The following is a 22130-nucleotide window of genomic DNA, read 5'->3' as shown; positions in this document are numbered from 1 at the left end:
GAGAAGGAGGTTTATTAGTGGGGCCCTATCTCCCATGGGAGAGGGAGCATTGTGGCATCTGCCCCTATCCAGGTGGAAGCTTGTAGCTCTGGGGCTAGAGAGAGAGCTACCCTGCATGTGCAGAGAGGTCTGGGTGCAAAGTGGGAGTGCCCAGCTATTCTGGTGGGAACTCTAGGGCAGGGAGAAGTTCAGGTTGGTGGGCTAACATTCCCTCTTTGTTGTTTAATAATAATAACTAGGGGCACTGGGTCAGGTGTATGGGCAGAGGTCATTTCTTCTGGAGCTACTTCCTGCTGTAAAGGGGTGAAGTAGTCAGGGATCCCTGATTTGATCTGGTACCATCCAAGAAGTATTTACTTGACAGTTTGGTTGGAAAAGGTCCTCATCTTTTCCAGAAGAATAGTTATCTAAAATGCAAGGCACAATTAGTAAAAGGCAAGGAGGGATTGATTCCCAGAAAGGACTATCAAAGACCTGAGATTGCCTTCTTTGTCTTGAACTGGAGACATAGCATGGTACCTGACTCCCTGTATTCTGGAGGGGGAAGTAAGACTTTTCCAGCTTTATCTTAGGATCACAGGAACCTGAGGAGGAAGCAGAAGAAATATTTAAAGGTACCAGAGCCAACAGGTGTCATGGTCTCTTCTGGCTACTTCCTGCTGGCTTGGTGCATCAAGGAGGCACAGGAGCTGAAATCTTTAGGGTCCACGTCTGCCCTGGGCAGGGCAGGGCAGTGTAAGTGAAGCCCCCAGTTGCCTGTAATAACAGGATGGCCTTGACTTACTCCCAGGTGGTGTCCTGAGTAAGGGATGTTATCTTGTTAAAAAGAAACTTTGAAGAGGTCAGGCAAAAGGCCAACAAGGTGAGAGGACCAGTTAACATGAATGACACAGGAAAACACAGCCTGACCACAAGCCCCAAAACTTCCATTTGGAGCATAATCCCAGTTGTGGCTCATTACAAGGAAGGAAGAATAACTGGATTGGGGGCAGGAAGGGAGTGTCTAGGGATTTTGGCAACTGGGTAGTGGACTGGTTGGGAGTAACCAGACATAGGCTAGAAGGTAGACAGGTATGGACATTGGGTGGGCAAACAGCTATTTCTCTTGATCTCCTAGCTCTGATCAATTTTGAAAGGGTGAGTGTAAAGTGACTCCATCATCTCTTACTCCTCTCCAATGGTTCCTCCTTGTCAGGACTTACCTTGTCATGGGGGTTTAGGTGCTCATTGCTGGGATGGCTTGTCCCAGTTGGCATTCATGGGGTTTGAACTCAAGGTCTGGGCACTGTCCCTGAGCACTCCTGCTTGAGGCTAGCGCTCTACCACTTTAAGTTACAGTACTAGTTCCATCATTTATTTGGCTGGTTAGACAAGGGTCTCTTGAACCATGCTTCCAGCCTGGCTCTTGGCTGGTTATTTGGGAGATGGAGTCCCAGAGGGATTTTTCTGCCCGAGCTGGTTTTGAACTTGCCACAGAAGCTCTTTTTAATTTCCAATTAAAGCAACAAGAAGACCAACAGGAATAGAGCTCACCTGTAACTTGCTAAGAATTGACCGACGAATACTTGCCAGAGTTCTGCAATGACAAAACTCAGTAGATGTGATGAGCATTTTCAGATGGCAGCTGATTATCATTTTAGCGTTCCTTGGACTATTTTCTGTGGTCTGAATTAACTCTTAGCAAATCTTTTAACTCAGATAATTTCTTTTCTTTTTTTTTTTTGGCCAGTCCTGGGCCTTGGACTCAGGGCCTGAGCACTGTCCCTGGCTTCTTCCCGCTCAATGCTAGCACTCTGCCACTTGAGCCACAGCGCCGCTTCTGGCCGTTTTCTGTATATGTGGTGCTGGGGAATCGAACCTAGGGCCTCGTGTATCTGAGGCAGGCACTCTTGCCACTAGGCTATATCCCCAGCCCTCAGATAATTTCTTAATGCAAGAATTACAGGCACCAGCACTGTGCATCGAATTGCAAGTACTTAAAACCTAATGAAAAGGAAAGCACAACCTCCCAGAGCCTTTGGGATACTTCAAAGGCAGTGCTACAAGGAAAGTTTATAGCTTTTGAGTACCTGCACTTAAAAAACAAAAACAGAAACAGAACCCTCTAAAACAAATAGCCTAATGATGTACCGTAGGCTCTTAGAGAAATAGCAAAGCCAAACAGAATATTAGCAGAGAGAGTAATAAAAGTTAGGCAGGGGAGAAAAATGAGGGAGGTAGTAATAAGTTTGACAAGAAATGTACTCACTACATTATGTTTGTAACTGTAACCCTTCTCTACATCATCTTCACAATAAGTTTAAATTCAAAAAAAGTTAGGAAGGCACACCTGTATTTCTAGCTACTCAGGAGGCTGAGATCTGAGGATTATGATTTGAAGCTAGCCTAGGAAGAAAAGTCCATGAGACTCTTATCCCCAATTAATGACCAAAAAAGTCAGAAGTAGAGTGCTGTGGTTCAAATGGGAGGGCATTAGCCCTGAGCAAAAAAAAAAAAAGCAAAAAACTTGCAGACTGAGTCCACCACATTAAAAAAAGACCATACAACCATGATCGAGTTGATTTCATTTTAGACATTTAAGGAAGGTTCAATGTACATAAGTACCAGAAAAGACCACCCATGTTTCTAGTTTGACAGAATTAATAATTATGGAAATGACCTCGCCACCAAAAGCAATTACACATATTCAGTGAAATCTCTATCAAAATCCCAATGGCATTTTTTGCAGAAATAGAAAAATCAACCTGAAAATTGATATGGAAATATAAAAGTTTTCAAATTGTATAAATTCTAGACAAAAAATACTGGCGATATCATAGTATTAGGTTTCAAATTACACTTAGAACCATGTTAACAAAAACAGAGTGGTACTGGTACAAACAAACAGTGGAAGGATATAAGAGAGTATAAGAACTAACTTAGGGTGAATTTGATTGAACTACTTTGTGTGTATGAAAATAGAAGACTAGTGGGGCTGGGGATATGGCCTAGTGGCAAGAGTGCTTGCCTCATATACATGAGGCCCTGGGTTCAATTCCCCAGCACCACATATACAGAAAACGGCCAGAAGTGGTGCTATGGCTCAAGTGGCAGAGTGCTAGCCTTGAGCAAAAAGAAGCCAGGGACAGTGCTCAGGCCCTGAGTCCAAGCCCCAGGACTGGCCAAAAAAAAAAAAAAAAATAGAAGACTAGAAATAAAGAGGAGGGAAGTGACAGAATAGTTGGAAGGAGGGAGTTTTAGGATACTTTATGTACATACATGAAAACATCACAATGAGGGCTGGGGATATAGCCTAGTGGCAAGAGTGCCTGCCTTGGATACACGAGGCCCTGGGTTCGATTCCCCAGCACCACATATACAGAAAACGGCCAGAAATGGCGCTGTGGCTCAAGTGGCAGAGTGCTAGCCTTGAGCGGGAATAAGCCAGGGACAGTGCTCAGGCCCTGAGTCCAAGGCCCAGGACTGGCCAAAAAACAAACAAACAACACAATGAAATGCCCCCTGTGCAACTAATGTATGCTTACAAATCTCTTGATAAAAAAGAAATTTTCAAGAATACTTGTATCTTTTAATGCCCTGAAATGAACCTAATTACTAAACAGCACAATTAAACTTCTGTCTTAATTTTTTTTGTAATCATCAGTAAGTAATGACACATTATTCTTTATGTAATGCTTAGCACCATTGTAGGAGCACAGGAAATAAGTTTCTTTCATTATTTGTCAATACTAGTAGTCAGTGATACTTTCTATATCGGTCCTTCTCTATTTCTATTTAAGTTAGAAACTCAAAACCTTCATTAGGACTTTTGCAGTTACCTTCTAACTTACCTCACTGTTGCTAGTCTGATACATTATCTTTGATTTTCTTTCTTGTTTGCTTTTCCATTGTAAGTCTTTTGTTTTCTATTTTCTTGTTGAAAATAGATTGAAGAGATTTTTTAAGCCATCATTGCAATTCAGTTTTAGAATCCATTTTCACTGTAAAAGATCCCTGTTAAGTAAGTATTTGTAACTAGTTCCCACTCCTAATCCCAACTCCAGGCAACTTTGAATCTTCTTTCAAAACCCAAGAAGTATACATTTTAAAACTATGTTCCTTTCAAAATTGTTTTCACTATTAAAGTTTTTTGCATTTCCAAATATAGTTTAACATCAGCTAGTCAGTTTTTGTAAAAATAGTCTGCTGGCATTTTGATAGGAAGTTTATTGAATCTTTACATCAAGTCACTTTGAGTAGAACACTTACACCTTATCAATACTGTCTTTGAACACAAAAACATGGAATAACTTTCAATTAATGTATTTTGCAGTGTTCCTCAGTATTGCTAATTTATACTTTCCAGTATGTAGATGTATTTCCTTTGTTAAATCATATTTTATTTGGTTCATTTCTATTTGGACAATATTGGCTTTTATATATCTTGTGACCATTCACTTTTACTAGTTTTAAAATTTGTGATTTCTTAGAATATTCTACATATGGGATCATGTTATCTATGAATAAACAGTAACTTTTTTCTAATTTTTTAAAAATTTTATTGTCAAGGTGATGTATAGAGGGATTACAGTTACATAATAAGGTAGTGAGTACATTTCTTGTCATATTTGTTACACCCTCCCTCATTTTTCTTTCCCTTCCCTAGCTCAGATAAACATATATACAATATCCAGTGTACCAAGATCATAAACAGTGACCACAGGGGATACGCCATAGGAAATTCACCTAGTACATTAAATGTAGCAACAACAATAAAATGCTCCTGTTTCCATCTCTTGGAGTTCATTTGCTTAGTTCTTATATAATCATATGTACATAGCTGTTGAGCTATTGTGATCCTCTGATAGGTCTATCCTAGACCTTTTGATGTTTATTTATTTAGTAATTGTTTAGTTTTAGAGACATGATGTAAAGTCGCTGGCCAAAACATGTAGAAAAACCATTTGGAAAGAAGTTTGTTATTTTACAGACACAATTTCTACTGTTTCCCCCCTCCCCTCAACATCCACATAATCAAGGTCTAATCCAAATTTTAAATTTTTTATTTTATAATTTTTTTATTGTAAAGGTGATGAACATTGTTTCTTTTGTGCTGTGTTCTTTGGTTTTCAGTATTTTTCAATGTGCCATATATCTTTGCAGATATTCACAATTAATAATTTGGGTACTCTGAAATTTTTTCCTATGATTCACATTACTATCTGATGCTAATTCCTTATAGACTTAGAATTTTCCTTGGTATTTATTGTAAGGTAGGTCTGCAGCCATTAAATTTCTCAGTCATCTTTGATCAACATTGGGATTTCTTTCAATCTAAAGTTCTTTTTATTTTACTTTATAGAATTCACATAACAAATTTAAAGTAGTTTTGAATATAGTTTACTGAGTTGTGCAATAATAGCCACAGTTGATGCTGGAACATTTTTATGATGACACTTGAGATGATGAAGAAATATAAATACCTTGTAATGTTAAATTGTGTGTATGCTTCCAAACTTGATAACCCCTGAAATGGTCTCAGGGACTATAATTTGGAAACTGCTTTACCATTGTAATAAATAATGAAAGTGTTGGAGAGTATCTAATGGGTGGGGGGATGAAAGGAATGATCATTTGTGCTTTGGGAGTAGTGGGGTAGCCTTATAGTAGAAATGACACTTTATATTCTAAAGGATAAATATTTAACCAACAGGGCTGGGCAAAAGAAACAGCATATGAAATACACTTGAATTACAGTAGGACATAGTAAATTGTGATGTAGCCTGTGAATGCAAAATGAGTCTGGCTGGGCACTGGTGGCTCACACTTATAATCCTAGCTACTCAGGAGGCTGAAATCTGAGGATTAGCCAGCCTGAGCAGGAAAGTCCTTGAGACTCTTTATTTCCAGTTAACCACCAAGAAACTGGAAGCTATGGCTCAAGTGGTAAACCACTAACTTTGAGCAAAAATGTGCAGGAACAGTACTTAGGCCTTAAATTCAAGTCCCAGGATCAGCACAAAAATAATAGTCTATAGCATTAGACAGACCAGTTCATTATAATTTTGTGTGGCCTGCTAAGATTCTTGAATTTATTCTGTAGTTAATGAATGTATTGATGGTTATGTTGTCTATTTTTTGTGTTTGAAATCTTCCTTAGTAGAGAGCATTTCCTAGCTAATATTGATATAGTTTCATTCATATCTTAATAGAGTAAAGACAAGATTGGATCGTACAGCAAAACTCCAAAACTTGACCGAAATGAGGTGGGCAAGGAGATAAAAGAGAAATCATCCATGAAACGTAAACTTCCTTTTACCATTAGTCCACCAAGAAATGAAGAACGAGATTCAGACACAGGTAGAAAAATTTATCATTTTCTGGTAAAATCTAGTGACTTTCTTACTGTGAATTTTTATGGACTTTTTAATCACCAGAGAATAGCTTCATAAATAAATTAGAATTATGTAGCACCAAATAAAACAAAATGAGTCTCAAGTGCTCAATTGCTATTTCATGGTACTTTTGTTTCTCAAAACTTACATACCAGTACCACCAAAAAATAAAGGAAGAACAGAGAGACATCTTTTACCTGTGTGTATTCAAAAAGCTGTTGAGAATGGTATTCACCAGATACTTACTTATACTTTATGTCTAGACATTATTCAAGGAAGTCCCAGTTGTTCCTCAAATGAGCAATAATTGCATCACTGAATGAGGAACTTTGTATTTTTATTTCATAACAGCTTATGTGTCTTAATCTTTCTAAAATTCCAGTTAATACTTAACATTTACAAAACATATATCTGGTTGGCTAGACATTTTTGGAAAATATTTAAAACACAATTTGTTTTGTTTTTTGCCAGTCCTGGGGCTTGAACTTGGGGCCTAAGCACTGTCCCTGGCTTCTTTTTGATCAAGGCTAGCACTCTACCACTTGAGCCCCAGCGCCACTTCCAGCCTTTTCTGTTTATGTGGTACTGAGGAATAGAACCCAGGGCTTCATGCATACAAGGCAAGCGCTCTACCGCTAAGCCACATTCCCAGCCCCTTAAAACACAATTTGAAGTCACACCAGTAGGTCCTTACAGCTCTTTCATAGTAGTGTTCATTATGAATTACCTTATTTCATTCATTCATTTAAATATCTATTCCACATTGTTCTGTCCTTTGAGAGAATTCCCGGAATTTATGTTCTATGGAATATTAGGAAGCCATTATAGCCAAACATATACAGCAATGCCCCACTGAACCTATGGAAGTGTAAAAGCAGCTACCACTTAGCTAATGATACACTAACTTGCCTTTTCACTTATTTTTTGCTTTCAAAATTTATTTTCAAACTTTTCTAGACTCCTACAGTAAATAGTGTCAATGATTTTAAGATCTGACCAATATTTGTTCCTGTCTTACCCTACAAGCTTTCACAAAATTGAGTTCATATCAGCCCCACTTCCTCATTTATATAAGTGCCAGTTTACCTACTATATATGTCACCTTCAGAGAATTATAATCCTTAAATAATACCATGTGTAACCTTACTTTGTAGTACATTATTTAAACATGACAAAGTGGACTAACGCTGGTTTAAATAGTTAGCATAATTTTTTTGTTTTTTTGTTTTTTTGCCAGTCCTGGGCCTTGGACTCAGGGTCTGAGCACTGTCCCTGGCTTCTTTTTGCTCAAGGCTAGCACTCTGCCACTTGAGCCACAGCGCCACTTCTGGCCATTTTCTATATATGTGGTGCTGGGGAATTGAACCCAGGGTCTCAATGTATATGAGTCAAGCACTCTACTACTTGGCCATATCCCCAGCCCCAGGATAATTTTAATATTTTGCAATGAGAAGGTTAGGCAAGAGTAGTCTAAGAGTTGATGTGGATTTAAGATTAGATTATTTTCCTTCTTGCTGCTCTGCCTCCTATAGCTCATACATAGACTTTGTCCTTAAGTACTTTTTTTAGAATCACAAAATTGCTTCTCACCAGAAAATCATACTTATTTCCTAGTACTGTGGCATTGGAAAAGTCATTATCCCATAATATGCATATATTTAACAGTATCTTCTTACTTTCCAAACCAAATATGCAATTATTTCATTATAAGTAATAACAAGAGCATCTTTGCAGACTTTGCTTTTGTTACACCCTGAATTCTTTATTTAAAGAGTAAAGGACTTTGTGATTATTCACGTTTCTCAATAATAATCATACCTACTTTCAAAGCTAGCAATTTGAGTGATCTTTCATTTCAAATAACATTAGGGGTACATTTTTGAGAGGAGTTGATAGATCTACAGAGATAAACATGTGCAACTGAATGACAGAAGTACTACTGATTTAAGTGGCTAGAAAGATAAAAGTATCCTTGACTTTTTAAACAATTCATCTTCTCAGTAAGCATTTTGTACTTGCTTACTTGTAGTGTTTTGTCATTTTTAATTAATGTGGTGTAAAGAATTCAAAGAGGCACAGTATAATGTTTCCAAGTACATTGTAAAATATCTTGAAATTTCAAGTTAAATCTTCTTTTTTACCGAGACTTAGAAATTCTGCTTTTACTGAGATTTTAAGATACCATTAAAGGATTTGCCTAAATTAATGTGATTCAACAGATTTGGAAAGAACTTTTTTTTTTTTTTTGTCTTTTTTTGGCAGTACTGGACGGGGATTGTACTCAGAGCCTCACGTTTGGTAGGCATGTGTTCTACCACTTGAGCTGCTTCCCCAGCCCCTTTTCCTAGAAATTATTTTCAGAGTCAGTCTTTATGCCTTGGTTGTGATCTTCCTATTTGTGCTTCATTATGTGGCTGGGGATAACAAGTGTACACCACTTCACCCAGCACCCAGCTATTGATTGAAGTAGAGGTTCATGAGCTTATTTTGGCTCCGGCTGGCCTCTAACCATCATCTCCTAATCTTTGCTTCCCATGTAGTTAGGGCTACAGGTTTGAGCTACTGTGCCTACCTGAAAAGAACATTTTCAAAGAGAGCTGTGTTGGTCAATAGGAGATAGATAACTCAATTCTTTGCTTATTAACAATAATCACTACTGTTGATTTTCATGGAAATCACTTATTGCAGGTTGACTTCTGTTTCCCCCAGGTATTTTATTATAGAAATTTCAAACATAAAGTGTAGATTTTAAAAAAAACTCATTTTGGGGCTGGGGATATAGCCTAGTGGCAAGAGTGCCTGCCTCGGATACACGAGGCCCTAGGTTCGATTCCCCAGCACCACATATACAGAAAACGGCCAGAAGCGGCGCTGTGGCTCAAGTGGCAGAGTGCTAGCCTTGAGTGGGAAGAAGCCAGGGACGGTGCTCGGGCCCTGAGTCCAAGGCCCAGGACTGGCCAAAAAAAAAGAAAAAAAAAAAACTCATTTTGATATTTTTCTCTTATTACTTTACAACCCTAAATAAAAGATTGCTTTTAAAGTAAAAGTACTAGCACGTGTTACATTACTATAAAGAGTAGATATAGATAGATAGATATAGATATTCAGAAGAGAATTGTTCTACTTAACCCTATATTCATTAATAGCAGTCATCTCATGTAGTCTAATCTCCACGTAGTAGGAAGTTGTAAATGGACAGAATATTGGAAGCTTTTATTTTCTAGCTCCTAAATTATACAGAATACCTACTCATGCACCCCCAATATAAATATACTTGCTTCAATAAAAGCCCGAGGATGTGTGGAGTCAGATATTTCCAGAGGAAGTTTTGGGTACTGTCAAACTGTTTGTATTAAGGGTTAATTAAAAATTAATTTTATTCACTGAACTTTAATCTGTTCAATAATGTGGTTTGCTTCAAATAAACTATTTAATACGATTTGAAATGTATAATGTATTAAAAGACTTGTGGTCTAGCATGATATTGTAGTTCTTCATCTTTTGAATACTTTGGGCTCTTACAAAACAAAGTGTGATTCAAGGTTTTCAAGCTATTTGCTTATTACTACTTTTCTTGCAGTCTATAGAAATCATTTAAATTTTTTGCTTATCTTCACATGTATTTTTCTTGGAATTCTTATACTTGCTAGCTTTAATGTATTCAGTTTTTTAGTGTGTTGGTTGAAAGCTTTATTATCTAACTAGCTTATTATCTAATCCATTTACTTCCTTTAGAATTAGTTACCATGTTATTTTATTAATGATCCTCATTTTTGTTGAGTAAATTTTCTTTCTCATTATCAAACTTTAAGGCTTATCTTAAAATTTTTTAGACACTGTTTGGGGGGTCTACTTCTTTTTTCTTTTTCCCCAACACTTGATTGTTTTTACTTACCTGATATCATGAATAGTATCTATAATGATTCTGGGAAGAGATGTGTCAGTAAGTTGAGACTATGAAGATCAGTGTAACTACTGTGACTTATAATGGCATTTTGTAAAAAAGTGAAAATATCTGCCCTATCACTTAAGTTAGTTCTCTATATTCTTATTTCTGTCATGCATTGTTAGGCAGAATTCTGTAGTGTTAATGGATGAACTTTGTTTTGATTCAGGTTTTCTTTTTTTACTCATGTCTTTAGTAGTGATTGCTATAGTAAGTCATGCCATTTGAATTGTATATAGTTCATAGAAAGATCAGGATGTCTAGGATATTGCATTTCTTTTTTCTTTTGAATATTTTGGGCACTTATAGAACAAAAAATGTGATTCAAGCCTTTTAAAGACAAATTCTAAACAAAAAGCTGGTATTAATCAGATATTGGGAAAAATATGACACAAAAAGAGAGTACATGTTTTAATAAGCAACATCATTATTGCCTGTTACTGAAATTTACATGGTCAAATTTCTCTACTTTTAAGATAATTTCAGTAGAAAAAACTGAAATCCTAGGTGTTGGCCAAACCTGTGTTTTAAGTGTACTTTTAGCTATATCTTTAAAGCAATCTTTTTGGAAAGTCTTTTGAAAAATGTTGCTTGGTTGAATTCTGCATTTCCCTTGGTGTGCCTTTGTTCTTTTCTCCTGTCTCTTCTCATTCTGTAGATTCAGACCCAGGACATACAAGTGAAAATTGGGGGGAGAGACTTATATCTTCTTACAGGACATATTCAGGTAATTAGATTATCAGGTGTTCCTGTTCAGTCAGTGATTTCTGTCACATTAAAAGATATCTCTGGAGAAATGCATTATTTTCATGTCTAAAGAAAAAATGCTATTGCAAGGGCTGGGAATATGGTGTAGTGGTAAGAGTGCTTGCCTCGTATACATGAAGCCCTGGGTTCGATTCCTCAAGCACCACATATATAGAAAAAGCTGGAAGTGGTGCGGTGGCTCAAGTGGTAGAGTGCTAGCCTTGAGCAAAAAGAAATCAGGGACAGTTCTCTGGCCCTGAATTCAAGCTCTGGGACTGGCAAAAAAATAAAAACCCAGGAAAAAAACCCCAAAACCAAAAAGCGAAAAGATTATCATCAATCAAATGAAGTCATCACCAAAAATAATTTAGTAATCTATGTTGATTTTTTTGAACAATACATTTGATTTTTTTTTCTGAGTTTGCTGCCCAGATTGAATTTAACTATAAATGGATTAAAATACTAGTTACATGGAGAGTGACATTACCATTAAGTGTGTTGGAATATCTATTTAGCTGTTGCTTCAATTTTTGTATATTACTGAGCCATAATTACTCCAAACAAAAAATTCAACTGAATGTAAATATCATTCAGAATATAGCATGTATTCTCTACTATGTGGAAACTCATGTTTTGGTTGCCCTCCACCTTTTTAAATGGGCTAATATTTGTATCTAAACTTTTCAAAATGTTCTTTAATCCCTAGATATTTATATACAGTTTTCAGCATACAAACATTAGCTGTCAAAAAATGGAATAAACATTCTGCTTATGACACACTTTTTATTTATAAATTGTAGGTCTAAATAGAGAGTGGTAAAATCAGATAGTCTATCCTAATTACAAAAATTGACAGACAGGAAGTCATATTTAATCAGTTACTGTGGAATTAGACCTTCCTTTCCAAAAGGTGGCACCCAAGCACTAGGATACACCTAACGAGCTAGATTTGATAAGGACATCCATGATCTCAATATCATCCTGGAAGATCACAGTTCAGACATTCAAATGTTAGAGACTCATTTTTAGAACCAGATCATACTATTAATTTTTTTTCTTCAGAATTAAAGTATATGGTACTGCAAATGGATTGGTTTGTGTTTATAATTTGGATTTTAACTCTAGTTGTTTCACTATTTCAAGTCTGCTTTAGAGGAAATGTTGTATTTGTTAATTTTTGAGACACTGACAGACATACAAAGCAAATTCCCTCAAGAAAAATATTTCATTTTTTCTCTAATACATACTTTACACTTAATTGGGAAGTGATAGTGTTGAGGCACATTAGACCCATAAAGAAAGCATTAATATTTCAGATGGTGGCATTTGTATTTCTGTAGTTCTGAACCTTGACAGAATGTTAGGATGATAAGAGTCTGTTTCACATTTGTTTTGAATAGTGGTAAGTGAGTCTGTGGGACTTTCCCTTAAAAATGTCTAATTTGGCCATATGCTGGTCATTCACGAATATAACATCTATTCAGAAGGCTGAGATCTGAAGATATGGTTCAAAGCCACCCCCGGCAGACAAAACTACAAGAATCTTATTTCCAATTAACCAGCCAAAACAAAAACAAAAACCAGAACTAGAGATAACATTTAAGTGGTAGAACACCAGCTGTGATTTAAAAAAATTTTAAAAAGCCAAGCAAAGCTTGATCTAGTAGAGGCAACAACAATAAAAAAAATTAGGTTGGCTGACTGCAATTTCACATCTGTTGTAGACTATGCTGAATGAGCATGTTTGTCACTCTGTGTGTTTAAACATTAAAGTTTTGGCTTATTTTTAGTTACTGAAATCAGGAGACTAGCTAATCAGATATATAGTATTTCATTGTTTTTAGTTAGTATTTCATTTTTTAAAACATTTTTTAGTTTAGAGAGATTTGGAAGAAATCACATATATCCTAAATAGTCAAAGTCTCATTAACTGTATATAAATTTGAAAAAAATATACTTTGGGATTTTGTCTCATACTTAGCTTTCTTTTATCATCTTGTACAAAACATGAATTCAAACATAACTATTCATAACTCAAAGAAAATCATATTGAATGTAAGCATCTGTGCTTAAACAATTGAAATATATCCATCTTGTTTATTTCAAGTGTAATAGTTATACATCGATTATTCGTCAGCACAGAATTCTGATAAGCTTGTGTTTTATTCTAATACAGGTATGTATCACTTTAGAGTCTTAATTTTTTGAACATCAAAATAAAGTTAAAACAAAATAAACATGAAAGTGAAAGATCATATTGGAAATATTTAAAGAATGATTTTAATGTTACAAAATAATGTTTTATGTAAAATCAAAATTCAGTAAAATGGACATGTTTGAAGTTAATGATTTTTGAGTGAATGTGTACAGCAAAATTTAAGTATCAAGATTTCAAATTTTCTAGGCCATGGTGATGCTAGCTTGTCCTAAGAAATTTCAGTAGTGCACTGGAAAAATTATTAATTTTTATGCCTACTGATAATATCAAATTTTCACTAACGTCTTAAAACTTGCTAGGTTAATAAATACTCAATCTCTTTAGAATATCCTGCCTGCTGGCAATTACCTGCTAGCCCACTGTATCTAAGCTCATTCATTTTTACTAATTTTTAAATTAGTTGTTTATTTGTATGAGCCCCTAAATCTGAATTTGAAATCCTATAAATACCTATGTAGATGCTAGCTTAAACCACTGCATTTGTTTATATGGGGCATCTGCATCAATCCCAGAAAGCTCTATAAGATATATCTTTTATTTTACCTGTTTATGCAGTTTGCTGACCATAATATTGCCAGAGAATTTCCTGAAAAACTAAATCTGATCTTTTCATGGGCTTGCAAACATTTGGAGCTTTCTGAGATCTCTGTTAACTCACAGCCACACAGAATCCTTAATTTTCTCTCTTTTAGCTTTCGTTAATATCATTCCCTGTTCAGCTGTTCGAAAACTGGGATAAAATGATTTGCTGCATTTTCTTTTTGAGTAACTATGTGGTGAGACTTGTCTTAAGTACTTAAAATCTTCTTTGAAGATGGTATAAGTCATGGCTGGCTAGAATTTGGGAAGAAATTTGAAGGAACCTTTGTATAGGTTTAGCAGTAATATGAATGAAATTATTGTGAATGAAAGAGTAATTCAGAGTTGGCTCTCTATCCATTTCCGTACATTGGAAATATTCAGAAAAAAATACCTGTTTACTAAACATATACAGATGTTTCTTTGTAACTATTCACTAAACAGAAAAGTATAACAAATATTTTACTTACTATTTACAGTATATTTGGAGGTTTTTTTTTAACATAATCTGGAGATGATTTAAAGCATGTGGGAGGATTTGCACAAATATGTACTAATATTGCCCCATTTCATATAAGGGACTTGAAAAATCTTCAGATTTTACCATCTACAGAGTTTTTAGAACCAGCAAATAGAAGAACCCTTATCGATTGGAAAGAATGATTGTTTTAAGGAATTTTTGAAATATTACTCAGCTTAAATAGAATATATTATTAAAATGCAAAGTTTGCTTAGTAATACATTTCCAAGTGCCTGAGAATCAAATTAAAAATACTTTCTACTAGCCTTGAGCAAAAAGAAGCCAGGGACAGTGCTCAGGCCTTGAGTCCAAGCTCCTGGACTGGCAAAAAAAAAACCAAACAAACAAGAAATTCTAGCCAGGCATGGTGAGTCATACTTGTAATCCCAGCTAATTAGGTAAAATTACAAGATGGAGGTAAGTAAGATTATGAGTCCAAAGCCAGCCAAGGAAAGAAATTACCAAAGTTAGCATGACCCTCTTTTAGAAACAAAACAAACCACAAAAGGGTTGAGAGCATGAGCATGGCTCAGGTGGTAGAGGCTGGCTTCGTACATGCAAGACCCTGGGTTCAGTCCCTAGTATAGCAAACACAAGCAATCTAACAGTATGTTTTCCAAAGCTTTCAGAAAAAAAATTTTTTTCACTCATTTATCTGACTTACAGATATCACACACGTATAACATCTGTCAAAAAGCCTTAATGTTTTTGATTACTTGTATTTGTTTCAAGTTCTTACATATTTCATAATTTCAGAGAAAGAAGGTCCAGAAAAGAAGAAAACAAAAAAGGAAGCTGGAAATAAGAAATCCACACCAGTTAGCATTCTTTTTGGCTATCCACTCTCAGAGCGAAAGCAGATGGCACTTCTTATGCAGATGACAGCGAGAGACAACAGCCCAGGTAATTCCTGTTCGAAATCATTTTTAATGAGTACTTTTAGTTTTATTTGTTTTTTTTTATTTTTGTTGCCAGTCCTGGGGCGTGGACTCAGGGCCTGAGCACTGTCCCTGGCTTCTTTTTGCTCAAGGCCAGCACTCTACTTCCTGAGCCACAGTGCCACTTCTGGCTTTTTTCTATATATGTGGTGCTGAGGAATCGAACCCAGGGCTTCATGTATACAAGGCGAGCACTTTATCACTAGGCCATATTCCCAGCCCCTGTACTCTTAGTTTTCCTCAGGCAAATGTAGCCTTGTCTTAAATTTTTATTCTTTCTTGAATTTAACCAGAATTACTGGTAATATCAGTTTGTAATTTTGTGATAAATTTGTAAGATCATTTGTTTTCTGTATACTGTGTTAGAAAATAAATTTGCGTAGGGATCTTTGTGCTTACGAGGCATTGAGTAAAACAGTGTTAAGTAAAATGAGTAATTTAGAAGTGAGTTTATCAGCTTAAGAAAATGTTATGCTTTTCCCCCTTGTATTTTCTAGACAGGTGTGGTCAGGCACACAGTTTCTATAAAGCTGTTGCTAGGATTCTACTTCAGTTAACATTCCCATTTATTTATCTTACTTGTATTATCTTAGCACTCTATCTACTCTGAGGCACTTTGCTTCTTTCTGACTGGAAAGAATTTTTTTTTTTTTTGCCAGTCCTGGGCCTTGGGCTCAGGGCCTGAGCACTAGCACTGTCCCTGGCTTCTTTTTGCTCAAGGCTAACACTCTACCAACTGAGACACAGAGCCACTTCTGGCTTTTTCTTTTTATGTGATGCTGAAGAATTGAACCCAGGGCATCATGCATGCAAGGCAAGCACTCTACCACTAAGCCATATTCCCAGCCCGAAATAAATCATTTTGTCTAGAGAAAAACTAATATTTGAAACTAATATTCGATTTTAATCATCTGTTTATATAATACTGTTGAATTGGATTGGAAAATAATGTTTTTCCTGTATTGACTGTTTAAAAAATTAATAAATTCAGGCAACCTGGTTAAGTTCCTATGATTAAGTATGTATTTTCAACCAAAATCTGAGGTTGTCTAGCATCTTTAACTGTTAAAGAGATTTTAGGGCCACCTCTATTTTTCACTCAAGGGTGGTACTCTACTACCTGAGTCCCACCCCTACTTCTGGCTTTTTGCTGATTAATTGGAGATAGGAGGCTTTTGGAATTGTCTGCGCAGCTGACTTTGAACCTCAGTCCTCAGATTCCATCTTCCTGAGTATCTAGGATTACAGGTGTGAGCCACCAACATCCAGCTGCCTCCTTTTAAAAAATAGTGTGTTTTAGTTATTCTTGCTTTTTTATCGTTAATTTGGGAAAGACTTCAGCCTTTGTTGACTTGTCAGATTTAATAGAGAGACTTTGGTTTTTTTAACTGATTTTTTAATCCCATGAACTTTTGTTATATTATTGCTTAGCGTAAAGAATACAATAAGACAAAAAGTATAAGGCCTTTCATCTCCTGTGTGATAGGCAGTCAATCACCATTGAATTTCTTACCAGTACTTCAGAGATTATATTTTCTAGTCATAAACAAACATATATCTTTTGTTATAGAATTTAGGATTTCTTTAATATCAGCACAATCAGTATTGGTCTGCAGTTGGTACTTTGTACTTAAGGATAGTTCTAGTTAGCTTTATTTTTCTATTAATGTACACAAAGCTAGAAGTAGAAAGCTTTTGAAATATCAAGTTATTCAGCAATTATGTAGATATACTAGGTATTTAGGGTTGATAGCTTCTTTGCCTTTTGATGGATCCTATAGTTTTTATGATAGTCAAAAGGATTATTATTGTAAAAGATTTCCCTATGAAGATTATAATAAAATTCCTCTGTGTACCAAGAAGTCTCTTACTTAGAAAATATACTTGAAAATCCAAAAGGTAAATGTTTTTCAGATTTTTCCGTTGAAAAAAGGTTGAAAATGCTTTAGAGCTTTAGTATGTCAGATTGCAAGAGTAATGATGGAAGATTATTTTCTTCTTTTTTTTTCCCCCCCTTCAGCAGTAACTGAAGTTTGAATTTGGGGCCCAAGCTTCCTAGGCTTCCTAGCTTCCTCTACTGCTTGAGTCACTCTTTAAGTGCTTTTGGCTTTAATTTTTTTTAATAGGATTTCACTTTTTGCTCAAGCAAGCGTGTACCATAGTCCTATTTACACTTTCCACATAGCTGGGATGGTAGTACATGCTTCTGCACTCGGATCTTTTTTTAAGTAGTCATACAAAGGAGTTTCAGCTCAAGTCAGATTCTGAGTATAATATTTGTTAACTTTTCCATCATTTTCTTCCATCTTTCCCAATAGCATCCATACCCTCAAGTTACATAGTTCCAGTTTTACTTGTATCTGTAATGACAATTTACTTGCCCTTCCTCTCGCCATTCATCTGCCCTCTTCCCGTTTAGTTTTCTCCCCCTCTCCCCATCCCCAACCTATCAACAAAATATGTCTCAGATTCCTGGTATTAATTTGTTAAACTGTTTTTCAGAGGAGTTACACAAAGGAATCCTTCCCTAAGTATGCACCATCCTTTAGTTTGTTTGTATATATATGCATAAAACTTTGTATATCTGCTTATAATTTAGATATGACTTCTATCATATGAGAAAACCATGTACCATTTGTCTCTCTGAGCTAACACATTTCACTTAACATAATTTTTCCAAGTGTGTCTGTTTTCCTGCAAATGATGTATTATTTTTCCTTATGAATGAATAAAATTCCATTGTGCATATATACCACATTTTCTTGATTCCTTTGTCCATTGTAGGACATCTGGGCTATTTCCATAACTTAGTTATGGTGAATAGTACAGCAGTGAACATGTATTTGCAAGTGTCTTCACTGTATCCTGACTTCTAATATTCTCAATAGATGTCCAAGAGTGGTATCTCTGGATCATAGGCTAGTTCTGTTGTTTAGGGTTTTTTTTTGAGGAATCAGTAAACTTCCTTCCATGGTAGTTGTACTAGTATAGTATACATCACCAGCAACAGTGTACTAGGTATCCTTTTTCTCTACATCCCTGCCCGTTTTTTTTTGTTGTTGTTGTTCATAATCTTGATAATGGTCATTTTTAACTAGGGTGAGATGGAATTTCAATGTTTTAAAAAATATTTTTGTTTGGTTGGGTTTTGTTTGTTTTATGCTAGTCCTAGGGTTTGAACCCCTGTGCACAGTCCCTAAACCTTTTTGCTTAAAAGCCTAGTGCTCTTAGCACTTGAACTGCAATTCCATTTCTGGCTTTTTGGTGGTTTGTTGGAAAATTTTCTTCTGAAGAAGTCTCTATTTAACTTCTTTGTTCGTTTATTAATTGGATTATTAATTCTGTGGGAGTTTAATTTCTTGAGTTTCTTGTATATTCTAGATATTAGGCCTTTTTCAGATGTATAGCTGGTAAAGATCTTCTTCCATCTGTAGGTGGTCTTTCTAGTTTAGTAACAGTGTCCTACACTGTGCAGAAAATTTTTAGTTTGATGCTATTTGTCAATTTAGTTTGTACTATTTGTCGATTCTCTCTCCAATTTACAGAGACCCTGGAAGTCCACTTAGAAAGTCCCTACCTATGCTAATAACTTCTAATGTTTCTCCTCCTTCCTGTAGTAGTTTCAGGGTTTCAAGTCTTACATTGAGGTCTTTGATCCATTTGAGTTCATAGTAAAAAAGTTTCCCACACATGGATGTTCAGTTTTTCCAACACCATTTGTTAAAAGATGCTATCTATTTTCAATATATATTTGGGCATCTTTGTCAAATAACAAATAGCTCTATGTGTACTGGCTTATTTCTGAATCTTCTGGTCTTATTTCATTGGTCTATATGTGTATTTCGCACCCAGCTTTGTATTAGTTGAGATGGAATCTTCTAAATGTTTTGCTCTAGCTGGCCTCAAACAGTGATCCTTCCAGTCTCTGTCTCTTGAGTAGGAACTTGTAGTGGAAATATTACAGACATGAACCACTGTGTATTATTTTCCATGGAGACTTCTAGAGCAATTGCTTTTTAAAATACTTACAGATTTTCAGAATTAAATAATACTGTCTTGAATCTTTACATTTTTCTACTAGTAGTTCTGAAATCAGAAAAGGAAATTTTGGATATTATTTGATTAAACTTGCTAATTCTTTTTTTTTGCCAGTCCTGGGCCTTGGACTCAGGGCCTGAGCACTGTCCCTGGCTTCTTTTTGCTCAAGGCTAGCGCTCTGCCACTTGAGCCACAGCGCCACTTCTGGCTGTTTTCTTTATAAATGGTGCTGGGAAATCAAACCTAGGGCTTCATGTATATGAGATAAGCACTCTTGCTACTAGGCCATATTCTCCGCCCCTCTAATTCCTGATATAGAAACAAAACAAAAAAATATCAAAAGATGGAATCATAGTATAATTTTTATAGGCTGTTTTCCTGTTACCTTTATTTATTACACATCTTCAGCTTATGTTTTTATGTTAAAATCATCCAATGCTATAATTTGCAGTTAGTATCAGAACAGAAATTCTAGTGCTTTGTCTAAGTCATAAAGTGTGAACTCTAGCCTTCAATGTACTTTCATCTAGGTCTTAGAATAACAGTATAACATACCCAGGAAAAAATTGATGAATATTTAATTCAATAAATGATTTATTAAACATACTTTATGGTACATAGTATTTTATTATGCTAAACCAACTTTATTAACTGACAAAATAAAATTTTTTCTTAAATTAGCTTTTGATATTGGATAATCCATATATTCATGTGAAGTTTCTAGTATAACATCAAAGTTAAGTTTTGAGTTGTTAGCATGAGAAGGTATTTCTGTATTCCAAAGAAGTTGACATATTATTAAGGACTTTTAAGTTCTTAAGATACCAACATGGTGGAAACTCTTATTAACTTTCTTTTTCTTTCAGATTCCACACCAAATCATCCATCACAGACAACACCAACCCAAAAGAAAACTCCCAGTTCATCTCGACAGAAAGATAAAGTTAATAAGAGAAATGAACGTGGTGAAACTCCTTTACATATGGCAGCTATTCGAGGAGATGTGAAACAAGTCAAAGAATTAATAAGTTTAGGGGCAAATGTGAATGTGAAAGACTTTGCAGGTGAGACTAGTAATTTTTTTTTTTTTTTTTTTTTGCCAGTCCTGGGGTTTGGATTTAGGGCCTGAGCACTGTCCCTGGCTTCTTTTTGCTCAAAGCTAGCACTCTGCCACTTGAGCCACAGCGCCCCTTCTAGCCGTTTTCTGTATATGTGGTGCTGAGGAATCAAACCTAGTTCTTCATGTATACGAGGCAAGCACTCTTTCCACTAGGTCATATTCTCAGCCTGAGACTAGGAGTTTGGATGCAGTGGTCAGTTACTATACTGGAAATAGATCCTTGTTATAGTTCAATCTACATTTCTTTATTCTTTTTTTTTTTTTTTTGTGGCCAGTCCCTGGGCCTTGAACTCAGGGCCTGAGTACTGTCCCTGGCTTCCTTTTGCTCAAAGATAGCACTCTGCCACTTGAGCCACAGCGCCACTTCTGGCCGTTTTCTATATATGTGGTGCTGGGGAATCGAACCCAGGGCTTCATGTATACGAGGCAAGCGCTCTTGCCACTAGGCCATATTCCCAGCCCCTTCTTTATTCTTTTTCTTGAAATAAAAGTTTTTTAAAATACATTTTATTCAAAAATTATGCATTATGTTTGTAAAGCCCTGATCTTTCCTACATTTCCATGTTAGTAATTAGATCTTTAACATATTTAACTGTTTCTTCTTTTGCCCTTGCTGAGACAACTCAGGGCTGCATGCTTGATAGGCAGATGCTCCACTACCACTTGAACCATTTGACCAGCCCCTTATTGCATTATTTTTGAGAATTTGCTTTGTGCTCAGGCTGGCCTAGACTACAGTCCTCCTATTTATGAATCATTGAAATGGCAGGTGTGCAATATCACAGCCAAACTTAGTGCTTTCTCTATAACTTAGGATGGCAGATATATACTACCATACCCAACCATTGGTCATGATGGAATCTCACAAAATATTTGGCATGGGCTGGCCTCAAAATGTGATCCTGCAGTTTCTGCCTTCAAGTAGCTAGTCTTATTTACAGGTTGGGCTGCCACACAGATTTCATCTTATTTTTTAGTAGAAATATTCTTTACCCAAGTTAGTTTCTATTTGAGTATATAATGTTTTCAAAATAGCTAAAACTTTGTGTAGTGCATGCGTGTGTGTGTATATATGTATGTGCACCAGTCCTGGGGCTTGAACTCAGGGCCTGGGTGCTTGCTGTTCCTGAGCTTTTTGTTGGTTAACTGGATATAAGAGTCTCATAGATTTTCATGGCCAGGCTGGCTTTGAATTGTTATCCTGAGATCTCAGCCTCCTGAATAGCAAGAGGCTGGAGAGTCCTGGCTCAAGTGCCTGCCAGGGACACACACACACACACACACACACACACACACACACACGCGCGCACGCACGCACACACACACGCACGCACACACACACACGCAATTAAATTATTCAGAGAACTGTATAGAATACACCCCTTAATTTGACTTACTTCACTCTTCACCCCTTCCCCTCAGAATTTTCCATTTTCATTGAACTATTGCTAACAACTTGGAAGTTATCCTTTCAGTTTCTTTTTATTAGCATGTATAAACACCAGCATTATGTTTCACACACACACACACACACACACAGACATATAGACAGACATGCACGTGTAATCTGGTTCTGTAACAGTCTGGTTCTGCAACTCAGTTAAAATGAAAGGCAAATATTATATCTGTATATATAAGTGAGTTTACTTA

The 22130-nt window shown here is 36.0% G+C and overlaps 1 protein-coding gene across 3 annotated transcripts in view; it reads left to right on the top strand.

Moving 5' to 3' along the window:
• Ankrd12 (ankyrin repeat domain 12) overlaps nt 1–22130 on the top strand; it is a 112382-nt gene that overhangs the window by 18185 nt on the left and 72067 nt on the right. For 2 of the 3 annotated variants that reach the window (XM_048363442.1, XM_048363445.1), the window contains exons 3-6: nt 6192–6339; nt 10979–11047; nt 15141–15287; nt 20227–20424. In XM_048363442.1, the coding sequence (XP_048219399.1) occupies nt 6192–6339; nt 10979–11047; nt 15141–15287; nt 20227–20424 (562 nt within the window). The remainder of the gene's footprint in view (nt 1–6191; nt 6340–10978; nt 11048–15140; nt 15288–20226; nt 20425–22130) is intronic. The other variant, XM_048363444.1, reaches the window with a different exon arrangement.

Source organism: Perognathus longimembris, chromosome 15 (assembly GCF_023159225.1).
Source record: "Perognathus longimembris pacificus isolate PPM17 chromosome 15, ASM2315922v1, whole genome shotgun sequence".
NCBI lineage: Eukaryota > Metazoa > Chordata > Mammalia > Rodentia > Heteromyidae > Perognathus > Perognathus longimembris.
The sequence above is the reverse complement of the archived record's forward strand: the minus strand, read 5'-3'. Positions and strand labels throughout refer to the sequence as shown.